The sequence below is a fragment of the Polyodon spathula genome, chromosome 20, assembly GCF_017654505.1.
Source record: "Polyodon spathula isolate WHYD16114869_AA chromosome 20, ASM1765450v1, whole genome shotgun sequence".
Taxonomy (NCBI): Eukaryota; Metazoa; Chordata; class Actinopteri; order Acipenseriformes; family Polyodontidae; genus Polyodon; species Polyodon spathula.
Genome location: NC_054553.1, coordinates 2,386,906 through 2,413,349, shown reverse-complemented (window position 1 = coordinate 2,413,349; position 26,444 = coordinate 2,386,906). Strand labels below are relative to the sequence as shown.

Here is a 26,444-nt window from a genome sequence, read left to right as displayed (position 1 = left end):
ATTTCAAAGCTTGCTTTTTTACACTGCCATTCCTAAAGCATTTTCTAAAATGCATGGGCTCTGATAATTACTCATCCCCTCTTTCACCTTCTGCGAAGGGCACCTCAGTGCTCTGATGTTTCCTTGCCTTGCCCCTGAGGGAATGTATTTTCATTGTAGCAGGATGGAAATCACTAGGTATATCTGCTCAGTGTGGAGACACTCCCAGATCGAGTGTGCTGGATTGTTAAACATGTTAATGGGAGGGAGTAAAAAATTGAAATAAAATGTCAAGAGGAACTCTCTACTATCTGCCATACCTGATCTGTTCCTGCCAACAATCCTCGAGCCATAAGCTTGCTTGTGGTAAAAACTGAAGTGCGGTTATGAAAACAAGGTCATAATTAATCTGAAGACTGTGACCTGAACACTGAACTAATCCAATAGGCCTTTCCATATCTCAGTTAAAAGCCTTGCTCTACATGCTCTCCACCTGCATCCAGGTGGGTATGTGGATTAGAACGATTGCACTTCACCCAGCAGCTGGTCTGGAAGCACTTGCATTGAGCTCCAATGCATGCTTCCTCCTGAAGTACTTAAACTCACTGTCAGTGTAGCATTGCCACGACAGCGAGACCAAAACGACTCAAGCCCATTGCTTGTACCTGACCAATAAAGAGCGGCTGGCAAACAGGGACACAGTGACGTCTGCTTTCTGTTGCTGGTACCCAGAATGCATTTGATGTGACTGAAAGCAGAAGATAGCCTTTAGAGTGATGTCGGGCTGTTCCAGCACCACTTTACTAAATTGTTGGACATTGCTGTAAGAACTCTCAATACTTGATTGCTTTTTTTTCCCCCTGCATGTACAGTGACTGGGAATAAAAAATACAGCAAATTGATGTAATTAGCATATGTTGAAGTTATGAAAATGTATCACCCTGGAAGCTTATCTCTTGGGGTGTGATATTTATGGACAGCATGTCCAATGTCCAATGATTAATATTAGCATATTCAACTTCAGGTCAGCAGGTCCTGCCATGAGAATAAGCTCAAACTACAAATTATAAACAAGCAGGTCAACGTGCATTGCAAAAGATACAGCCAAAAAGATTAAAGGACAGATTTTCAAAACTTGGTAAATAGATTTAGATTCCTCCATTTGTAACAATTTCCAAAGTAGAAAATCGTCTTTGCTTTTGCATTTCAACCTACATTAAAGCTCAGTTTTGCTCAGGGAAGTCATGTCACATTGTGAAATGTGACTTGCTTTTCGTTTTAGAGTTTTATCAATGAAGATTTGAAAATCAGACCCATAGACCTGCAAAAGAGGACAGCAGTCCTAGATAACAAAATTAAAATCATAAAACTTGGCCAAGACAACACAACAACATCACTGAAGACACCACAAATCTTAGCACTGCACTAGCCAAGCATTAGCTTCAACAGGCGCATGGACCAGTTATCAATTCCATATAATGAAACATTAAAATCAGAGGAGTCACTGATGGTTTTAGATCGATCTGAATGATGTGCCATGACCAAGTAGCTATGGGTGCAAAAGTGCAGGTTGACACTGGAAAGAGCATGCTTTTCTTTTCCATTGTATGGCCTGAAAGCCATTTTCTGCCACAGTACCAAAACGAGCACTACAGACGTCTGGAATTTACATTACGGGGCTGGTTTGTAACCGATGTAGGGGTATATAGCTTCAAACGCCATTTTAATGCTGTGATTCTTTTACCTCTTTTCATTGTACTCTGGGATCTATTCAAGTGATCTGAACACCTCCATCATCTAAATCAGTACAACTGGACTGTGTACATATACACATTTTTCTTTTACAGTCAGAAATACACTAGAGAGCCGTACATGTTAGCTGTCTGATTTTCACAACTCTGGTATACAAAGGGCTCTGTTTTAATTATCCCAATACGACCGGGATTGAGAATCTGCTGGTGTTTAGACTAATTCAAAAGTTCAGTGTGAGTTTTAAATTCTGTAGATTTTGTTTCCTATTTAAATGTCCCAGTCGGCTTTGGGAGTGCTAGGATAATCGGTATTGTTTGGCTGGTGTCTGCCTGTGCTTCCCCATTCCGTAAGATCACCTGAGACTCTGCCGTTTCAATCCTGCTCCTGTACTGTACGGTACTGCACCTTAAGTTGGAAGGGCACAACGTCACATGGTTTTGTGGACCCAGGATGCTCATGGCAGTGATTAAATCTCAATAACAGGTGAGCAAACTACAACTCAGTAAAATGGCTTTTGAATCTGCACACCCCTCAAGGGTCAGGGATGAGGATACTCTCTAGATAACGCACCTTGGAAGTTGTATTTTGATATCTCGAGGCTGCTAACGGGTTGACATAGAAATTCGATTTTGTTTGTGGATGAGGAGGGGAGGATTCAACCTTTAAAAAGAAACAAAAAAAAAAAAAACTTTTTTTTTTTTTTTTTCCAGCAGTCTTCCGTGAAAGATGATTGTGTGTGGGGGGTTTTTTTTTTTTTTTTTTTTTTTCCAGCAGTCTTCCGTGAAAGATGATCGTGTGTGGGGGGTTTTCTTTTTTTTTTTTTTTTCCAGCAGTCTTCCGTGAAAGATGATCGTGTGTGGGGGGTTTTCTTTTTTTTTTTTTTTTCCAGCAGTCTTCCGTGAAAGATGATTGTGTGTGGGGGGTTTTCTTTTTTTTTTTTTTTTTTTTTTTCCAGCAGTCTTCCGTGAAAGATGATTGTGTGTGGGGGGTTTTCTTTTTTTTTTTTTTTTCCAGCAGTCTTCCGTGAAAGATGATTGTGTGTGGGGGGTTTTTTTTTTTTTTTTTTTTTTCCAGCAGTCTTCCGTGAAAGATGATTGTGTGTGGGGGGTTTTCTTTTTTTTTTTTTTTTCCAGCAGTCTTCCGTGAAAGATGATTGTGTGTGGGGGGTTTTTTTTTTTTTTTTTTTTTTTTTTTTTTCCAGCAGTCTTCCGTGAAAGATGATTGTGTGTGGGGGGGGGGGGGGTTTAATGACGATGGATTAGCAGTGACTAAGGGTCAAAAGAATGGCTTTGAAAGGGTTAAGCTTTTCACGGGTTAATGAGATTGTCTGAAACCATTGCCTGAAAGAAAGAACGAAATAGCAGCATCAGAACTACTACAGTGCATGGCATTTTGACTAAACTTACCCTCACAAAGCTGGCAGGAAACCATCCTTCCTCATCGTCTATCTGTCCCCACCACCAGTCCTTATTGGATGCATCAAGGACCTTGATAACGTCTCCTGCTTTAAATGCCAGCTCCCGGTCGACCATGGTGACGTGATCCCATACTGCCTCAGCACTAACGAGAGTACCACCACTGATCAACTAAACAAGAGAGGGGGAAGAACAATACTGTGTGAGTTACAAGACTGTACTGTCAAGGTCTACTGAAGTCACACAGCATGTTAAATGTGTGCTAGTAAGGAAACTGATTGTGCTAACAATTACAAATAAACGTTTTATGTAGTCCAATTTATCCCAATTTACCATGGAGTTTAAAGTTTGTCCTCCCACAAGTTCACTACCGCACACTAAGAACTCTCCTGCTTATTATAGTATTCCCAGTATAGTACAGGAAAATAGGGTTTAAAAGCAGACAAAAATACAGGCTATAGACTTGCTTTCAAACACCCGGATTGACAATCTTCGACAACCTTACCTAAGTTAATATTTCTGCTCTCTCACATTTTTCTTATTTTCTAGTTTGGAAATACCTTCCAAGAAGCCAGGGGATTTAAAAATAAATAATAATAAAAAAAAGGCATCTTGTTTTTATTTATTAGTAATAAACAGTGTTAAGATCATGACGATGCTTAATTCGATTGCAAAACATTAATCCAGAGAACTTGTTTGTTCCTTACATAGCTCTAAAATAAGTACTTGTCTACCTAATTGGATTTGGCATCACCTGCATAGCAGTTTCACACATTCCAGGTTTTAATAGGAGCTTGATTAGCCACAGTTTACAGGTAACAAGCTGATGTGTGTCTTATTAGCAAAAACCGGGATTGGATCAAACTGGTATGCAATGGAAGCCTTATTTCCATCCCAGAGATGGTCAAGTCTGAAATACGAATGACTGAATAGATTAAGACCACCTTTCAGTACTTTGTGGATTACATGCCACGTCGTGCCAAGGCTATCATCGGGGCAAACGTTGGCCCAACCAGAAACTACTGAGGGTATCAGTCCTAATGAAGTGGTCAGGCAGTAAACCAGATCGTCTGTTTTATTTAAGCAAGTTTTACATGCTTATAAATGCTTATAAATGTAATATGCTAAAAGGAAGGCAACATTTCTTGCTGCTAGAGTTATAACTGTTCATCTCTCACCGGTCCTGGCAGCACCCAGTGATAATTACATCACAAATAAAGTTCTAAGCAATAACTATTCCTGCTGGCGAGGAGCAGAGGAGAGAATGATAATTATTCTAGCTTCCAGGAGATAAATTGTTGTATTTTAAGTGTTCAGTATATCAAAGCCCCCATTATAAATATTCTTCTCAGTTAAGACAGTAAGCTTCTTGCTAGCCATTTAGTTAGTAAAAAGAACAGCAACATAAGGATAACCCAAAAGAACTGTCTCTCTGTATTTATATTTACCCACAGGGTTTTACATATTTTAAATCCAGCTCATGTCCTGTGAGAGATCTTAAGATCAGCTTTTTTTAATAGACTCCATCATCTTTGACGTCAAACTTTGTGGAACTTGGCTGATTGCGGCTCACTACCTGAAAACGAATAAGGCAGATAACCATACTCAACTGGTGCTACATTATTTCTGTGGCAATTACAGTAGCTCAGGGCCAGCCTCAGAGTTTACTTAAAGTAAAATAAAGCAAAAGATTAATATCACCAAATATCAATGAATTAAGCTGATCTACTAGACAGTGAACAGCTTTGAAAAAAGCCCTTAGTCGCTTGACAAAGAGTTCTCTACAGCCACCTTGATCATAAACTGGATTCAGTTAAAGGTTGTATTTTAAATATATCCCATAATACCCATCATGTATAATTATTTATTAATTTACAGTTAAAATAGACAGCATTTTCACTTGGCTCCTGCTGTTAAAAGAATATTCTGTTTGTCATTCTCTGCAGTGCTGTTTTTCTTTTACATTTTGTGATAATAAACCTCCTCTCACACTGAGTGAAAAGCAGCTGCGTAGGTAGAGTGCTCTCTCTCTCGCTCCCTCTTCCCTTTTCCTCTTTCCCTCTCCCTCTCCTTTTCCACATCTCTTGCTCACCCCCTCTCTCTCATTTCTCTCTTTCTCCATCCCTCCCTGTCTCAAGTGCTCAGCTCTGTTTCAGATCCTATTCTGCATTTGGATAATTTTCATCAAAACTTGTAAGCTTTTAGAAACGCCCACACACTGTACAATGCTTTCTCCATTTAAGGTGCTTTTTTAAAACATCGGGTTCTGAGTGGTCAGTCTTGTCTTTGCAAATTTAAAATAGGTTCAGTCTGGTACAATGCAGATGAAAGGCACTCCTATTTTGGAACAGTCTGTTCTCCTGATACACAGTAACCCTTTCAGGTTCATATCTGCATGGGTTAAAGGGTAGGTTGTCTCTTTCACAGCATGTCTCATTTCTATCTCTCTTATGCGATTGATTGGGCTTTCAACTGGCTTATCTATGCGTTGCTAAATAAAAGGATTTTCCTAAAGTTTTTAAAAACAGTAGAAAATATTTCACAGAATGCTGAAGGTTGTCCATTCCCAGCAGAAAATATATAATGGAAAATGTGTTAAGTACCGTAAATTGAGGCATATTTTCAAAGCACGTTCTTCTGTCTTTGATCAACTCCTATTTTCTGAAAGGAGAAAAACAACGAATTCGAGACATCTTGGAAAGCTAACATGGAACTTTCTACTTTCCAAAAATACAGTTAAATTAAAGATAAAAAAAAATAAAATCTAAGATGTTTGTACTAGAGCTACTGATTGCAATATATATATATATATATATATATATATATATATATATATATAATATATATATAGATATATATATATATATATAATGACATTCTTTTATAACATTAAAAAAATTATATATAGATTATAAATAGCAGTTATTTAAAAACAATTTTCTTCCTTCGTTTTGCACCTGAAACACTGATGCAGCACCCCAACCAAAGAGGTCAGCTTCACAACAGAGCACTATTAAAAGGTGCCCTCTCCTCCAGCAAGGGATATCTGTTAGAAGTAAACAGCAACGCTTTCATGTTAAAACCTTCATCCGAGGCAGACCCTAGGGCTCGCCTAGTACAAGCACTGGCGTTTGGAGAGCAGGGTGAGTCATGCATTGAATCCCATATGTGCCAACTTGACAGTCTTGACTGGGGAGCCACAGGGAGCTCTGGTTCAGCCTTTGCTCTCCCGTAGGATTAGGAAGATGAGACTAGTTTGCCTCTGCAAGCTGCAACAATCCACTGCTGGTTTTCAGTACAGCACAAGCGATTACGCTTTGATGAAGCACTGTTGTCTCAGGTCTGCATCAGAGATTATGTCATCTGTTTCTTATGATACCACGTTTTTAGTAGGTATTTTGCAGGCACATGACATCCATTACAAATTCTCAAGGAAAAGTGGATTATGAAACCATCTAAAATAAGAAAGAATGATCATTTCATTCTCCTCATGCATTTAAACTGATTTAAATGGATTTGCCCTGGGTGCCAGTCAACAGCGACAGACTGTAGGTATCACATATCTCCATGGGGTTAAAAGACAGCAGCTGTGTCTAAATAAGATGACAGTAGACATCTACGTTTTACATCTACGTTTTACTTGCTGTGGTTCTATCAGCGGGCTAAGAAATTCTGCATATTTTCCAGCGGAATCCACTTAAAAATAGTCTAATGCATGCCGAGAATCACAGCCCATACCTCGTCTGAGACAGATAATAGCGCTCTTATTCAACAACTTACTTTGAGAAATACACGAAGCCCCACGCTCTCCATTCACATAAAGATCATTTACAATTTAAAGACATGATCAAGGGGTATAGACGGCTATTTAATCATTCAATATGCCAAAAGAAAATATGAAATGAATAATCGAATGTGTTCCAGGCTTCATTTTTGTTTAATACAGATATTTTACGTAAACCACATCACTTCTAAGCGTATACTGTACTGTGGTACATACTATGGTGGAAGGAGAGAAAACTGTAGTCAAGCAAAAGAAAAAGAAAATAAACATGGTACAGTCGTGGTACCACAGTAAATCTCACACGAGCATGAGACTCACTATGCTGTGAGTAAAAGATGGTAAATAATATTTTTTTTTCAGTTTGTGCTGTCACCCGTCCTAAGAAACAGTTCAACATCACTTTGCGTGGCATATTCCTGGGATTATCACCCGGGTATACAGCATGAAAGAAACATGAAAAAACACCTGACCAATAATGAATAGCACCAAAGACAATGTGCAAGCTGTTTTACTACACATGAATAATGTGCAATGCCTCAATCATTTATCGGTTCTGGCTAAGCCAAAGCATGTATTAATTATTTATTTTGTATTTGGCAGGCGCCTTTATCCAAGGCTAGTACAATCTTAGGCGAGCTGAAACATTTTTTGCTTCGACCTCCTGAGCTGCAGAGCCACTCTAAAGGTGGAGGTGCACAGTGTGCCCTGTTACAACTAGTCAAGACGTGGGTTTAAAGACCATGTCACTTTAAATATAAAATAACCAGGGACCTCTGAAGAACAAGACACCTCAGATCAGTTTCATATAAAAATACACAGAAGGAGTTGTATGGCTTAAAATGTGTTTTCTCACTCATCAGAAACAATTAACAGTACCATAAAGAAAGGTACTTACTGAGGCACAGAAGATTCAGCACCAGAAAAAGATCTTAAGCACCAGAAAAACAGGGATGATCACAATGTTGCGAGTGCTAATAGGAGGTAAGAAAATTAATTTGAAACCCTTGATTGGCACTCCTTTAAACCCCAATGGAAAGCCACCAGTCTCTGAATCAGTAAACATATTTCACCTGTTAAATTACATGGAAATAAATACCAGTTTTAGAAGGTACTTAAGTCGCTTTTCTAAGCAATCAGGTTTAACTGTTAGTAATGAGCCAAATTACTTCAGAGCACCACGCGCTTTTGTAAAACACTAACTCACTTTGGACTAACATGCATTCATGGCTATGAGTACTGCATGTGTCTGAAGGGGTGCTGTAAAGTTCAAGGCAGAGTTACAAGTACTCCTTTTCTTTTAGGTCCACTATTGTTTATGCTTGGCACAGACCCTCATTTGTTAAGAAGTTCATTACCAGCTTTAGAAAACTAAACTAATACAAGGTCCCAAAAGAGAAATAATCTTCCCAAGGTTTTAACCCCAATTACTTTGTGGTTTCCATGACGTTTCTCTTGAACGGCTTGCTTCAATGAACACATTTCCAAATGTTATCAAAAAATAAAACAACCCGCACCTGTCATCCAATTTTAAGAACAGAAAAGAAGAACTTTCCACTGTAGTTAGCAGAGTACCACCGGGGTACTGCAGACACACCCAGAGGGATGAGCTGATCCGCTGAAGGATTCATATGAGAATGCTCTGCTGCATGCTTAGAAATAAGTAACACAAGTTAAAATATCTTCCTGTTCTCTAATAATGTAAATTGTAGCATAGCTAATAAAGCATACCCTTGTTAGGCGTGTATGGATTAAATAGATCTCCATACAATGGGTTACTTCAAGGGGTGGTGTGGCTTGTTAGGGCTTTTCTCATGAGTGTGATACCCACAGCACTCAATGGGTATGTTCACTGTACAGTGATTTCTGGTACCTAGAATGGAGCGCTCTTTTACTAGAATTCTGATGTCACTATAACACTATCACACTAGTTTTCCAGATTTTAGGAATGCACGTTCCAAGCATGGAACACCTAGCGGGGATTGGCTAGTGCCAGTTCTGTTTAATTAGCATTGTTACATGGGTCAAAATATGCCAAATTCAAAAGAATTAAAGAATCATCATTTTACTGAGACAGAAATACACTTCCTCCTTAATTACCATACCATGACCTCCACTGGACCACTGTTGCAACGGTACTTGGAAGTTTGTTTTAAACTCTTGTCAAAATATAGGATTCTTTTTCCCTGGACTATTCATAGCATGCTCCCTCTATTTCTGTTGTAAATGTAGCCTAGTGTTCTGTTTATACAACAAGCGTTTATGTTTGAACCTGTATTTAACAGATTAATGTGGAGAATTAGATCAACCTCTGCATCTGCTAAGCAATGCGGCGTGATTTGGAACAGTGCGATCGTACCAGTCATTCTGTCATTGCATTTAAATTAATGCAAGGACAGTTTTCAAGATGAGATCTGAAAACAAAATCGCAGCAGCATTGAATATGAAACACTGTATGCGATTCTAGATCTCTCAACACTCACTGCATAAACAAATATTGACCTCTACAAACGTCTTTACGAAACACTACAACAGCAGCTTGTCTCAATATCCCCCAAGATTAGCATCATTGCTGACAAGGCCAAGAGCCTTGTGTTATAAGCCACTAGAATTAAGGTACTTCAGAGGGTTCCCATGTGAAACATTCTCATACGCCAGGCTTAGAATGATCTGCTTGTGTTTTGTTGAATCATTTTACTATGTATGATTCAGATAACTTCAACCACTTAATCATCAAATCTGAAAAAAAGAAAGTCTTCATCATGCTAAATTATTTCTTATGGGACTAGGTTTCTTTCGTTTTATTACTCAAGGTTAACCATCATGCCATGTACTTGAAGCTGAGAGCTTTCGAGGGATGAGTGTTGAGTATCCACAATGATCAAACAGCCATCAATAAAGGAAAAAGAGACGTGTTGGACAGCTTCTGGAATATAAAACCAACTTGATCTGGACTGATACAATAAACATGACAACAAAACAATCCCCATTATTAGTAGTATTATTATTCAAATGCACTTTCCCAGCTGGTTTACTGACTACCTCATGTTATCTTACTGGAGGTTAGTAGGTAGTAGGTAGTATAGAAAAAGTGGGAATCGGTATCTGTGAAGCCAGCCCTAGGAGAAATACTGAAGTAAGAATCCAGTTAGAGCCAAAGGGAAACAATAACACCTTAAAGGTGAAGTAACTGTATTAGTATTATTATAAATTAATTAGGGCAAATACATAGCAAGTCTTGCATTAGAATAGAGAACCAAGACCTTTTTAATGCTATCTGCAATTAATTATCCTTTCCTGTGGGAATTGCTCAATTAGGTGTGTGCAAGTCACCTGGAGAGCTTCTCTACTCTCTAACCCCCGCAGCCAAATGAGTGAATAGCGCTGTACTGGAGCTAGTGAGCCTGGAGCATGCTAATACATTATACAGACCCTGTCAAATGTCCATTACACCTAGAAATCTAGAACAATATAAATAGCTGTGTCTGTTCTGTATTGTACTCCTTGACCTCTCTCCTCTCTCACCTCCAGAAAGAATGCCAGTGCCCTGAACGAAAACAGCTACTACCCTGATTGGTCACTCAATGTGACTGAAAGAGTTACGGACCTGATTGGTCACTCAATGAAAGAGCTACTGCCCTGATTGGTCACTCAATGAAAGAGTTAATGCTCTGATTGGTCACTCGATGTGACTGGAAAATTGCCCCCAGTCTGTTTCCAATCTGTATTTTAATTTGATTTCTTTTTTAGTTGATAGATTAAGTGTCAGGACTGGAATAGCTGAAAATGACGGATCAGCCAAGGCATCAGTTCCAGCTGGGTCTGGGTCAAGCTAGAAGCCAAGATTGTGTCAGCTCACAAATTGAGAGTTCAAACTGTAGCGTCTTTGTCATACAGAGTGGTATTTGACTTGCACATAATATACACAGCAGATTCTCCAAGTGAAGTAAGAATTAAATATTATTCAAAATGCATTTAACTGAGATGCATTTAACATTTACAGACTTATCAAATTAACAGGTGTTTTTCTCCTTTAAAAAAATAGGAGTTAATTAGAGACTGGAGTATAGCCAAATATTGTCTCATAAAACAAATATTGACTAGCCAGTGATACATCTATCCAGAATGGGTGGGCAACCCTAACTCTGTGCAGTGCTGTCTATGCCTCAAACTAACTGAACACTGTGCAGAAATTTAAATATAAAAAAACACGGTAATCTGTAAATCTGAGAACTCTGAATGCTTTCTACAGCTACAGCTGTGTGAAAATGCTTCTGATCTGCCGACTGTGCAATGTTCCTGTGGTTCTGGTGCTTCTACCCTTATCCCCAGTGCCCTGGATTACACAGGAGTTTCATTAAGCAAACTGCACCATTACTGATTCACCTTGATAGAACCTCCATTAGGAACTGGACAGTTCTACATTGCATAACAACATTCCTGTCTTCTATTATGTGTGTGTGTGTGTGTGTGTGTGTGTGTGTGTGTGTGTGTGTGTGTGTGTGTGTGTGTATATATATATATATATAGATAGATAGATAGATAGATAGATAGATAGATAGATAGATAGATAGATAGATATACTGGTATATATTTATACAAACAAGCAGTGACCTCGACTCTGAAGATAGAACTATTGATTGTTTCATGCAGGTAGTTTTCCAAGCAGTTATCTTCATTGTAAATCTGAGTGCAGAAACTCTGCTGGCCCCGTTCTGCTTGATGCACCAAGCAGAATGAACTAATTCAGCTCTGATATAACAAGCATAGCAGCACTGCTCATTTTACTGGAGGAAAAACAAGCAAAAAATGCAAAGAGCCATCGGGTGTTAATCATGTTCTCCTAATTAACAACCTCTCTCTACTAATTAGTGGGAATGCAAATTAAACTGTGTTTTTAGAATGTATAGTATTATAACTCTGTTTCATAGTACAGATCGTTTAAAATAGTCTGTATAATTCGTTGGCATTAGTAAATGACACACGTTTCAGGTGAAGTTGCATGTGTGCAAGTATGTACAGTATTTATGTGTGCATACATTTTAATGAATCCATGGTTAATAAATGCTTGAAGTATGCATTACTTGTACAATCTGAGATGTTTTTTTGCATGAAAGAGGGCAATATTGCTGCAGTCTACCTCCTGACCTTTCTTCTAGAGAAACACTGTGTTCCTGTTTAAAGGTATAAAATATGTACCTGACCTTTACTACCTGCAGCAGCTTCACTGAATAAAAAAATAGTACAGCCACGAGTTCCTACCATTGCTGGAATAAACCTATCCATCCATATACACTATACACACTATATACAGCATACTGACATAGACAGGGCTGCCAGAAATCTATATAAGCTAGGGAGCTGAATTGAAGCCCACTGCAGGAGTCAATGAGCCAAGGCCTCATACAAGCATTGTAAGAGTTTACACAGAAGCTGCTTACAGTAAATGAACGACGTGATGTGCACATACGGACAATAACAGAGCGATTTCTATTTCATGTCTATCTTCCCCTTCGCTCATTCGGAACCAAAACTCAGCACTTTACATTAGCAAGGCCCTGTACTCTGTGTCTGTGTGCATGTGTGTGTGTCTACACACACACACACACAAACACAAACACACACACACGCACACACAGCACCGATATTGATATCAAAATACATGCACGATATCGATAACAATTTTCATATCGCTGCCCACCACTACTATTTAAGGACAGTCCCAAAGGCAAAGCCTTGCAATGTGAGGATTTACATATTCATGATGATGGCATCATAATGACATCTTTCATTTCGCGAAGCCTCTAATTGATAAGTATTGCTATTCTCTTGATTTAGAATGTCATTACATTAGCAACCTCCCTATAACATTTGTAATTAACATATAAACTCTAAAGCAACACCTCACCTTTACTACAGTAATAAGAATCTGTGTGTGCTAATCTTGTCATCAGAACCAGCAATGTCTTCCAGCTTGTTACGCTGCACATTATTTCAATTCTTCACTAAAACAGATGTGATTGACTCTGGGCAGAATTTTTTTTTAAATTTCTGAACGGATTTGCATGATATCAATAAATCTTTTAAAAGACGTTGCAAAAACTGCTGGATCTCAAAATGACACATTGATTGAGATTAAATGACTTTTCACAGGGTACTTTGTAGCATTGCAGGCAGCCTCCCAATGCAGTTATTAGCCTTTGTGTTTTGTTTTATGATAAGCATACTGTACTAACCCAAAAATACATTTTACAGCAAAGCATAACTGAGTATATGACTGACCAGAAGAAATAACAGAAAGCTGCTGATATATTTTCTAATGCCTCAATCAAATCATGCACCGGAAGGCTGATTGTACTGTATATGTTTGAAACGTTATACATGTTTGACATGTCCATAACAGGCCAGTGTACATGTAGTGTAAAAGGACAGTATGATTCTGTGGGCTCCCATCACGCCCCCATTCTAAAATCACTCCCATATGTTTCACTTGATTTGATTCACAGCTTTCTTACTGGAAAAGTCTCAAAGGTTTTTTTTTGTATTTTTTTTTAACTCTTCGCCGTCCAGTGTCAGTGTTACCCAAGTCCTCCATCCACAAAGTGTAAAGTTAAAAAAAAACTGGCATTTAGGAGAGTGCGTGTTACCTTAAGACGCAGCTCTTCCAACACTGCGCCTGCCTAACGGTTTCAAAACTCAAAATGCGGAAAACTGTTTTGCAGCATATGGCGTCTTTTAAAAAAAAAATCAACACATGCTGGGGTTAAATAGCCGATGAAAGCATATATTTAATATCCTGGTCGTGATGTGAAAGCAGTTCAGCTTGTTTTTTATTTTTCATCACCTAAAACAAGCATGCTAGTATCATGCATCCTTCTGCAAGGGCTGTAATTATTCAATTAGATCTGTATCATGAAAAGGTAGATCACACTGACCTATATACATTGCATGCGTATATAAAAAAAGGTAATGATGCTCTCAGTAACTTGTGGCAGTGATCATCACAATTGAACAAGAGGTTCTCCAGTTATGTAAGCGCTATGAAGTGGCATTCCCACTGATAAACGCTCTCCATAGTAAAAGCATAGCAGTGTAATTGTGTAATGGAGCACAGTGAAAGCGTGGTAACACATTGCTAGGCATTGTAAAGAACAGGGAGGTTTTGGTAAAGCATATTCAAAAACATGGCAAAACTCAGGTAAACTATGTAGAATAACCATAGGAAAAGCATGGTGAAAAATAGCATGCAAAAATACCATGGTAAACTTTTATAAGGGCCTCTCTTAAGCCCATCTGCAGGGATACGCATTCTCGACACGGCATAGAAATTCATACAACCATGAGGACTACTTCAGTACCATCTGGGTACTGGTCTCAATTCTTATAAGAGGTTTCCTTCGAATTAGTGAATGTGTGAACAACTGTCCCAAATTATAATCAGATGTTTGTTTTGTATTAAAAACTCTTCTATGGCCCAGTCATACAAATAGCGTCTCAACCCAAGCACAAAAACTTCATTATTTAAGATAGATAGACAGCAAACACTGTACTGTAAGAGCAAGCAGCAAAGCAACTTAAGAGACAGGGAGACCAGGGAACACAGAGGGCTCATTCGTCAGCCTTTAATACGGGTAATCACAAGACAGCACCCACTGAGCAGCACACACAAACGCCCACCCACCCCCAAAAATGCACACCAACGCGGCCACCCGAGAATGCGTGACTGAGAACGGATCCACCTTTTCCTTATGTTCCAGAACATTTCATACTTTTAGCTCCACATGGTATCGTTGCTACACTTTTTAATTTGGCCAGTACACCAACACTGCATCTGGCAGTGTCGCATCTGTGTCTGGGCTTTCTGAATCATAAGCTGGAAAATGCATTTTGCCTGAGTGCCCACGGTATCAGCAATGCATAATTGGCAGTGCTTTAACACGACTCTGTGAAAGGGAAGAAAATGTTGTATCCTGATTTGGGCCAAATACTTTAGGTGCTCCGAGGAGGATGCAGTTAGGTAATAACAGGTTCCGTGTAGTTCAATAGCGTCGTTAATGCTGCGGGCAGCGTTGTAAACAGCGCCTCCTGCTGGAGATGTGCGTTTATTAAAGAGCACTTTATCAGCCGTTATCCATGCTCAATAACAACAGTAAATCCCAGCCCCCTTTTGAAAATGTCATCATAGATTTCATTTGTAATGGCACTTGCTAACCCTGCTGTAGATAACAACACCGAGCTAAGCTCCTGGAAAGAACAGAAGATGCCATTGCAAGACTGCCATTGACTGAAGGGAAACGTGGTCTTCAGGCTACATCCTAGCAATAATTCCACTGGTTCAAATCTGAGAAGCAAACAGCCAGACAAGCCTTTACCTAACAGTTTACCAGTCAGGTGCTTGAAAGCCCCCTGTCACCTGTGCATACACAACGTCGTTAGTTATCTCAACACACTGTACTTCTCATTAAATACTTATTTACTAGATAAGGCTCCTTATGAATTGAATAGATAATGCAGTCTGTTGGTACCACAGTTTACACCAGATCCAAGAGAATGCTGAAGTATAAGAAATTAAAGATAGCAAGTTTTTATTATTATTATTGTTATTATTATTATTATTATTATTATTATTATTATTATTATTATTATTATTATTATTATGCCATAGTTCAGAGTTGTTTGGTGTTAAGTCTGGTTAAGTTTGCTATTGCACTGAATACAAATGCAAAACCTCTTTGGATGTTTATATAAAAAATACAATCTTTACTGACAACTGAATGCATCTTTCCAACCAACCTATTTACTATTTTAAAAATGGCTCCCGGTCTATTTAGCCAATCCGGTGAGCAGGAACAGTTGGTTCTATGTTATAAACACGGTTAAAAAAAAAAAGCAAAAAAAAAAGGAAAAATGAAAAAAAAAAAAAGAAGGTGTTCCACAGAACCATACCTCTGTGCAATAAGCGCGTGCTACAATTGCAATTCGCATATTCCATAAATTGCTACCAATTTGCAAATTGATGCCTGTATGAATTATAATCACGCCAATCAAACCGGCGACCCCCTTAGTAACAGTAAGGGTATCCCTGGTCTTTCCTACGCAGCCCATATATCTCCAGTATTACATCAACAGCTAAATAATAATAATAATAATAATAATAATAATAATAATAATAATAATAATAATAACAGGCTTCCTGAAATAAATGTGATCAACAAGCACCAGTATATTACAGCAGAAAGAAATGTAAACCTGAATCTCATCACGCACTATAGCATTCTTAATTGCATACTGCAAATATTTTTGTCATGCTTTTTTTTTTTTTCTAGCAAGCACGGATAAAGAGAAAGTGAGGGGGAGGAAAGGGTGGAGAAAAGAATAAATAATAGCTTGTTATTTTTTTTAGGGTATTGCTAGATAGCTTAGTATAAATTAATTAGGTTGCTTTATCAGAAAAATGAAAATACAAATTAAAAAGAAAAACATATCTATACAACAACGACCACCATCACAACCACCACCACTACGCTCACAGACATTATAAAAAGACAAGACACGACAAAAGATTTAGGGAGAGATATAATATACCAACGTCATTCATATCACTGTGGCCATGTTGGAGCGCCGAGTGTCCCCACTCTGAATGCAAGCGCACTCTCTCCCTCGCTTCCACTATCTGCTGTGCGTGTCTCAGAGCAGGCAGGCAAACAGCGGCTCAAGCAAGAATCCATTAACGAGAACCCAAGATGAACATTAAAACGACGTTCACGAGCACCAGCACCACGATCACTGTAAATACAACCACCGTTTGTACGTCCAATGTCATGGTGCAGTGCAGTGTGTAATACTGAAGATGCTGGGCTGGTAGGTTGTTTTCAGATGTCAGCCTAGGTTCTGTGTAACTGTCCATACAGCCACCATGATATATTAATAAAGAAAGAAATACTACTAACAGCCTTTTTGTTTCTAAATATATACATATAATGTTTTCTTCTTACGGTTTCTTATTGTAGCTCATGTTTAAAGCTCGCCAACAGAAGCATCAGCATCCTCACCATCATCATCCTCATCATCATCACATTCAGTACCCTTAATGTCTCTTCCAGTATAAAAACCCCGGCGCAGGCTAGCTTCTTCTTGGCTTACTGGTTTAATGTAAAGGCAGTGCAATACGGCTGCAATGAGAGTGTACTGGTAGAACTGCGCCGTGCTCTGTGGTGCTGACTGCAACGCAAAGCGGCTTGTGCATCTGTGAAGCGATGAGCAGCAGCCGAGGCGTCCTTCTTGCACGCTAATCAAGAACAGTAGCTAGGCAGCGAGGGGACTCGGCTGTCAATCAAACAAGGGGGGAGCCAATACAGACAGGATAGGCAGAGCGAATACTTAGTCATCACACCAAGATTTCAAATCTATTTAAGCTGTTAGAAATCAGCAGCCACCACCATATCTAGATAGATCACTGAATCACTATTTGATATATCACAAATCATTTATTACTGCCAAAATATTACCGTAGACTGTTATTAATCTTAACCCTATGGGTACTGCATTTGCAATGTATATAGATTGTGCGTTATATGCGTTTAAAGTATTTTACAAATATAATGGTATGGTTTTTAAAAAGAAGAATAACGAGATGTATTGAAAATAAACAGTATTTCAAAGCAGTTACACGAACCTATTTATAACAACAGATTAATAGTCGATCACGTTTTCTGGTGTAATTAGAATGTAGCCGGCTGCTTCACACAGAATTCAGGTCTGTTCCACGTGATAACATGCTCTTATTATATCGTGGTTTCTCGAATCTGTTTTTTGATCCACGTACTGTGTGATTCTCCATATGTCACAGCCATGTTTTAAAAGGGTTGGAATAAATTCACAGCTATCCCCCTCTTCCAGTATTGCTTCTGGTTTGATACTGAAATACGATTCAGAATGTCATTGCCGGTCTTTTAATGCATAAAGAACAGAACATCTGTACAGGCTTTTAATTAAATACCCATCACTTAAAATTAAATTCAAGAAAAAAAATAAAATAAAAACGTCTAGCACTTTCTATTCCATCTATAAACTATAAATGCTACTGTAGGTGAGTGCTTGGATTATCCTGTTAATTCTAGCAATATCCACCAGAATCTACTGCATAATATGTACTTGATAATCAAGAACTGACCAATTACTCATTTGAACAGTACGCCTATGCATTTATATGATAATGATGCATTTGAAAAATAGGTCATAGGAGCATCTTAATAATAAAAGCAGCGCCATTTATTGGGACTTGAAAAAGGGATGATAACATTAATACAGTGAATAAAAACCTCTGTAGTTTCACAGATGTAAAGGGAGGGGATAATCATTTAAAAAAAAAAAACTGATTCTAGCAAAACATAAACCAGGGTTATAGGGCATTGTGGAGCCCGAAACACACAAGTCAGACTGACCCATTTCGCAGGAACGTCAGTCTGCAGATATGGCTATAGGGAGTTCATTGGCTCTTTAAAATCGGGGACAAACCCAAAGAAAAGAAGAAGAAAAAAAATAGGCAGCATGAGCTAATCGCAATGATGCTACTGTGCCTAGTGTTTAAACTGTCAAAAAATGCACTTCAAAATTACAATTCCGCTGGCAGTAACTTTTTCAAAAAAAATTAAATTACATTTTGGGTTAAGTCTGCCTCTAATACAGGTACTGGATTGAGTGAAGAAAAAATTTACGATTTCAAATAATCTGAATACTGTAAAATAATTTTAGAGGTTTTCAAATTAAATGAAAGCTGCTAACATGTGGACTAATACATAGTATTACTATAACCCTAAATAAACCTTATTACAAACATTCTGCATATCTGTGTTTCAAGCAAAACAATGCTATATAATAGTATTATTATTAATAATAATAATAATAATAATAATAATAATAATAATAATAATAATAATAATAATAATAATAATAATAATAATGCAGGTTATTTTTGTTATGTTTGTTTGTTTGTTTTATCATAGAGCTGCACTGTAGTTGTGCAAACATTTTAATATCCTGTATATTTTTTCCTTTTCTGTTACGCATATGATTAGCACTATACTCTTGAACAATTACAATAATTCTCACAGAAAAGACTTTTCCTTACTAAATGTATTATTGTTTATATTTTGAAGTGATGGGACAAAAATCTAAATTAGCATTGAAGTTAAATCATTAGAAGTTAATTAAAGTATTTAATTAACAAGTAGCAGAACATTTGGACAGTGGATTAATTGACAGAGTATCTGAATCCACATGTTTCAGTATTTATGGAAAGCAATGTATAGGATGCTAACAAAGTTAACGGCAGCTCTCTTTTTCACATTCTGTTCCTTTAGTGAAGCTTTTAGTCTATGCATCCCAAGCCTTTTGAAGAAGATCTTCTCTTAGCCCCTCCCACAGTGGTCTCCTGCAGTAAAAACAGCATTATATAATCTGCAGGTGCCAACCATGACCTTTGGGTCAAGGTCTGCATTTGGTCATGTTGCTGTTGCTATGACAACTATCAGAGGATTAGCCTGGAAGTAAAAAAAAAAAAAAAAAACCCTTAGCTTCACTTGTTGGTTTTTCTGAAGTCAGAAGGTTGAGAGAGCTGTTGTTTTGAAACAGCAGTAACAATAATGGCAGTTCAACCCAACAACTATATAATCTAACAAATACAAACAGGAGAAATAAATATTGAACCTACACCACATAATTATATATATATATATATATATATATATATATATATATATATATATACACACACACACACACACACACACACACACACACACATTACATTCCAATAGATAACAGTAATAAAGTGAAAAACCAGAAAGGTATTGTAATGATTCACAACACTGAGTCAATCATATCAATGAAATAACAGAAGGCATTTTTAAGAACAGTTATACTTTTTTAATTGTTTATAAATGGGTTTGCTAACCATTAACAAAAAATGAGCACCATTTTTTAGCAGTCAGTAAACATGCCCCTCATCTTTTTATTGTTGTTTGCTTGTTTCTTGGTTTATTTTTTGTACTATTTTTCTTGCGAATGAATCACATTTATCTAAGGGCTCACTGAATGTTAAGGCATAGCGAGCTGCATTGACAGTTCTATTGCACTATAGAACAAGGATACAAGTTCAAGGTATACATCTTTTTTGACTGAATGCAGATAATGATATACATAAGCACACAACTGTATCAGAAAAGGATTAGGGATAGAGTTATGGATAGGGTTAGGGTTAAGATTATACTGTGCAATTAGTTGTTGTGCTAAATTTGTATCACCATCTGCCACTCTTTAAAACACAATTAAGACACCTTTTCATTAGTTTAGATTTGCAATCATTATTCTTAAGGCGTGTTTTCTTGTGCTCCTTGTCATTGCAATTACACCTTGCCTTCGACATGTCTAATGCAAAATGACTTACTTCATGTGTGTTGGGGGTGGATGTCTTGATGACACTTTAGTTTAGGGATGCATTATAAGTGGTGATCTGATATTAATTAAGCTTTAACAAACAGTTAAAACACTGACAATACACTCTTAATAATTTGTTTTAGCATGTTATAAGAATGTTAGAATATACAGTATATTATTGCTTGATTTGTACATGTATCCAATCTCTAAACTGTTACCAATGCCTTTGGGTTATGTGATGAAATTAAAAAGACTGCTCTTAATTAAGTAGTGCTTGTGGGTTACTTTGCTGTTGAGTCAGTTTTGGATGTGTGCTCACAGCTGGAGTCCCCAGGTAGCCGATGAAGAAACCAAGAGCATTTGTTTCTCCCAGTGGCAGTCTGGCCAACAGCTCGGCCAAGATTTGATCAAGCAGGTATGATGTATATTTCTTCTCAGAGGGAATACAAGGCGACACATGGAATAGCAAGCTGGCGCTAGGGTACTTCACTCACCTGCTTGCATTGTATGTCAGTTCAAGCCTGCAAGGAACAAGGTGGAGGGTCACATCAAAAAGCATCCAGTGTGAAGACGATTTCGACCCCTGTAAGGCTGGCACGAGAACAGAAAGCTCTGAACGGTGCTGACGAAGCTGCATGAGAACGTGCAGTGCTTTAAACTGAACAGCAAGCTGGAGCTACTCAAAGAGCAGAGGGTCTTCCTTCCACGCCCTGTGTGGTACGCCATATGATAATGACGACAGGACACAATGCAATGCAATTGACAGCCTGTGTGGCTTATTAAACTGCATTGCGTGCCATGATGATTGGTACAGCACTGCAGTCTTGCTGCTTGTTTGTTGTATTTATAAAGTACCAGGACCGTACTGGGATTAAGTAAGAAAGGTGTGTTTGTTCTGATGCTTCAGAAGTTCCAACTATGCGTTGGGACTAAGGTGATCACATGGCTCCATGTTCTTCCATCGCGGCGCATTCTGCTACATTTTACCCCAGAAAGGGTCCGGTAATCGCTAGACTCAATAAGAAGTAAGATGAGGTCATATTTTATTACTGGGCTTGTTGTTTCAGATCCAATTTGATGATGCAATAAAAATGTGTTTAATGTCACCTAAATACAATGAACATGGTTTATGCAAAGTACACATTTACATATGACAGATTATTTACTTATACTGTATTAATCAGCAGTCAGTAACTCAATCTGAAGTAGTATTTATTTTAAAATGTGCCCATAATCTGAACAAATGGAAAGCGATTGATCCCGTTTCAGTGCTGATGAGGTGTTATAATGTGGTTTTGTAAAGGCTCTGTTGATAGAAGGCTAACAGAGGGTTTAAAAGCAGTTTGATGGTATTCTGCCAATTGATGTCATTGCATTCATTAGTGGAGAGGTGTTCCTGGTCAAGGGTATGCCATCTGCCTCAAAATGCCTTCAGATGTTAAAATTATCAAGTACCAGAAGATGGATAAATTATCATCCATAAGGAGTATAGCTCCTTTAGATTATTATTTTTTTTAAAATATGTATTCCTGTTCAGTATGTGCCAGTACCCCGAATGCCAGAGATGTATCACAGATATTACAGAGATCCCAACCCTAAACTCAACAACCAGTCAGACAGGCATTTCAGAGGCAGACGGGCATTTCTCAATTGAGGACTGACAATTGCCTTCACCTGGCTGTCTCTATGGAAACCAGTTTGGATCGCTGATTGACCAACCCTGCAGGGAATTGACCCTGTAATTGCCAAATCAATACCACAAAGCAATGCAAACAAATATGTATTTATACATATATGAACCACGTGCACTGGTCCATAAAACTGGGGGATCCATACCATGTGCAGGGTACCTCCTCCCTGCTGTGGAAGGTGTCCTGATAAGGAATACAAACATACTGAAATTAACAAAAATATTTAGAATGCAATATTACGGTCACAGACTTGGTGCTCCCTAGCTCACATCAAATCCCCAATGTACATTCCTCCCAAAGAGCCCGCTGTCCATCGTTTCTATGTGTACATATCTTTCTCAAGGGAGTCTGTGTTTGAGTCAAAACATTGGAGGTATTTATAGGTGTTTGATGGCATGACAACTACTTGTTATTGTTTATATTCAAATCCATGATTTATTCTTACATGATGTAATGGTGTTCTATATATTGAGACATCATTTTTACTTATATCTTTAAATCTATATTAATTCTAATTAATATTATTTTATATAAACTTGTATTTATATTATCATGCAATGCTGGCTCTGAGGGTCAGCCTTGATTTGGCCTCTCCAGCGCATCAGCATGTACTTTTTTAATGAATTCTGTTTATTTATTTATTTTTAACTTTTATATATTTATTGGAGTTAATTAGTTCATTCTTTTCTGTTGAGTCCCGCTGGCATAGTGTTCAGTCTATTTATCCATTTACTTTCTTTTATTCTTCTATATATCGCATTGTCTAATTTAAGCTGTTCTAATATTACAAACTTCACATCATTTCTGTCCTGTCCGTGACTGGTGAAGTGCTCTACTATTGGTTATTTATTTATTTTTTTTATTTCTAATGAATGAAAGGTGGTTCTGAATTCTTTTATATAAAGTTGTTCCAGTCTCTCCAACATATTTTATTTCATCACATTTTTCACAGGCTATTCCATAAACGGCATTGCTATTTTTACAGTAGATATTAGTTTTTAGTGGGTATGTGTTGTTCTTGTGTTTAATTATACTTTTACTTTTGTCCATGTATTTACACACTTTACATATCTTTTTAACTTTTTTATGTATTCATAATTCTACAGTATCTCCAGTGTGGCATTTAAACACTAAAGGTTGCATCTGCAATTCTAAATCTCGAAGACTCTAATGAATTCATGAATACGAATCACATCAAAGTTAATCTGTCAAAACCTGTAATATCTTTACTAGGAATGGGAAGTTCATTGGATGCTCGCAGCATGGTGTTTAATATGTGCCTGTGATGACTATAAGCACACATTTTTTTGTGTTGTATAAATCATATGTGTTATTATTAATATGATCTTCTCATCTTCTGCATTATTATTAATTAATCATTTAGCTTCTTCTTGTCTTCTGCATATTGCCTTGGGCGACTCAACGTACCTTTGAAAAAGCGTTTTGGTCATTTCCTTTGCAGGATTCTTCCTACATATAAAACAAAGAACCAGACACTACAGTATAAACCCTACAGCGACTAATTGAAAAGGAAACATTTTGATACAAGGCTGCTGATTGTCTGCCACACAGCAACCTGACTTGTCTTCACATCGATCACAATGTAATACTCTACTGACATCTGAAAATCACACTTGTATTCGTAACGTCATTCGCTCATCCAATTCAATTATTTTCAATTATTTCTATTGTTATTTTATAAATGCATAGCTGCTATTTTCCAAACTTTTCTATTAAAATAGCTAGTTTCAAACCGGATTGATCTTTAGAGGAAGTACAGTACTATTTTTGGGTGGTGGTGTCAAATCAATTGCTTCTCCGTGCATCAGACATCACAGAGAAGTGGTAAATAGCCATGGTAATGGAAGTGTTCCATTCATTTTCCTTTAAATGTTAAGTCCCCAATATGTTAAACACATTTTCCTAGTCTTAGTACTGTAGGTTAGCTTCGGTGTTGTTTACTGTACACTGCTGCCCTTATCATTGTGTATGTGAGCCATTGCATGCACTGTACAATAAAGATGCCCCATCCTCCCTCCCTTCATTCATGTGGTCAGAAAGACTTAGAGTTCTGCTTAACAGACGAATTGTCTGCTTATCATCAATAGTTATATATATATTATAATATATATATATATATATATATATATATATATATATATATATATATATATATATATATATAATATATAACGCTCGTCCTTCTCCCGAGCAGGAAGAGGGTTAATATCATCCCTGCTAGAGAAAAAAAATGTGAGAATGTAGATAGGTGTGCATTGTGTTAATTGTTTAATTATTAGTTGTCCCCTGCACCTGGTTTTTATTGTAAATTAGAGCCAGGTGCAGGGTATTTAAAGAGAGCAGCCAGGCTGTTCAGGGCTGCTGGTGTGTGAGGAGCTTGGTTGAGGGTGATTTCAAATGAAATATAAAAGGTAGTGTGAAGAAGTCTTTTTGTGTGTTTTGTTAGTGTGTGGTACAGGTAAACAGCTTAGCTGTCCTGTGTATTAGTTAGGGTCCTGTGTGTGTTTAGGTAGAGCTCTAGGAAGAGTTAGGTGTTTATTTTGTGTTTTTGTTTATTTTGTTTGTGTATTAAAAATAGCGCACAAGCGCTGGAAAAATCCACTTTGGTGTCCTGGGCCCTGCTTGTAAAGGGGGAACAAACCGTGGAGAGTTGCAAGCTAAGTTACGATATATATACACACACACATTTGTATCCATCTTGCTTGAAGGTGTTTTGCCATTTTTTTTGCTTCTTGGTTATTTGACAACATGTGATATTATGACATTTTCTTTAAAAATAATAATACAAATAATAACAAATGCTATTAAATGTCTTGGAATATATTGCTGCCATGCTCTGTGAAATTAGAGGCCAGGGACCTACATTTCTCGCCCCTTGTCAAGTTATTTGAGCATTTTTAAAGTATTAAGATTATGAATGAATGTTGCTTTTCTGGCACCAGGGCTGTGAGCTCTTCTAATAAGTAGACATGTAAATGTTTAAATCCTCAGTCTGTCGCACAGATTTTATAACATGAGGTAGAGCACTGAATTTCAGGGAGAGATATCATTGAATTTCATGAAACGTTTAGAAAACAGCAATTAGTAAGAAGACAGAGAATTCACAGGAGGAAAGGGCTGCCGTCTCTCACAATTTGGCACAGTGAAAGCATTGACACATCTTCAAAGCTGAAACGTATCCTAGTGTCCAGTGGATGGAGAGAGAGAAAGAGAGAGAGAGAGAGAGAGAGAGAGAGAGAGAGAGAGAGAGAGAGAGAGAGAGAGAGAATGGGAGCTAAACTGTCAAGAACATTAAATATTTATGCCAGGCAGTTCCCCCGAGAGATTTACAAAGATATCATGTACACATTGAGGTATCCTTTGGGAAGTAAGTTTTCAAATTGCCATGATTGAGAACTGTCACTGAAGAGTTTAAACTCCAAATATTGTTTTGTTTTTTTTGGAAGTGTAAACACAAACTGTAGGAATATTAATTTTTGTTCAATAAACTATTGATGATGAAATCACCTTGAATAGATATGTCAATCAAATTTCTCCCCAGTAAAACCTTATAAAAGTTTATCATGGTATTTTTGTATGTTATTTTCGTAGTTTTTCCTTGCTTTTACCATAGTCTATACTGGTTAAACATGTTATACTCTATATGACATGTTTACTGTGATAAACTTGTGTATACCCAAGTGTTATGGCATCTGATTGTGATACTTGTCTTTTAAATGGCTATTGACCTATAAAACAACATTGCCATAGCTTTAACAACAACGCACCAGTACTATGCCCCTTTTATTTGAAATACTTGAACAGAAATAAAGCCATCAGGAATCTTGTAGCGAAATGCAAATGTGTTAATAAAGGTGAAAGTGTGATGGGATAGTTCCATTTTCACCCTGCAGCCTCGCTGGTATATCAGTACATGAAATGCATAGAAATGCCTCTCTTGAAAGCCACCTAATTGCTAATCAGTAATCTGCCTGTGTCTCTGAGTTTGTGCAGCATGCAGCAACTATTTTTAAAGCAGCGCACTCTGGTTAGCTTTCAAGAAACGCATATACAGAAAAATAATTGGGCTTAACCTTTCATGTATGTTAAATTATAATCCCAACCTTTATTTAACTGTTCATATTGATACAGGTTCAATTTACACTACATCAAAGCAAAAAAAAAAAACTGAAGCATCAAACCCAGTCTATTCAATATTGATCAAATCATTGACATTGAAAGAATGATGAAAGAAAAAAGACCCTTCTAGACCACCGTATTTGGTTATCATGGAGCTATTAATAGTAAAAAGCTCACATTTTTTTTACTTGGGCATGGTATGTAGAGCAACCCAGGAGGATGCCAATGTTGTAATTAATCCTGTACATT

The 26,444-nt window shown here is 37.5% G+C and overlaps 1 protein-coding gene across 6 annotated transcripts in view; it reads right to left on the bottom strand.

Moving 5' to 3' along the window:
• The window catches only part of LOC121295516 (rho guanine nucleotide exchange factor 9-like), an 81,612-nt gene that overhangs the window by 26,748 nt on the left and 28,420 nt on the right, over nt 1-26,444 (bottom strand). The window contains exons 1-3 of one of the 6 annotated variants that reach the window (XM_041220223.1): nt 16,980-17,226; nt 3,138-3,317; nt 2,302-2,391 (exon numbers count right to left, since the gene is read on the bottom strand). In XM_041220223.1, the coding sequence (XP_041076157.1) occupies nt 2,302-2,391; nt 3,138-3,317; nt 16,980-17,000 (291 nt within the window). In that variant the 5' untranslated portion in view covers nt 17,001-17,226. The other 5 variants (XM_041220226.1, XM_041220225.1, XM_041220224.1 and 2 more) reach the window with 5 other exon arrangements.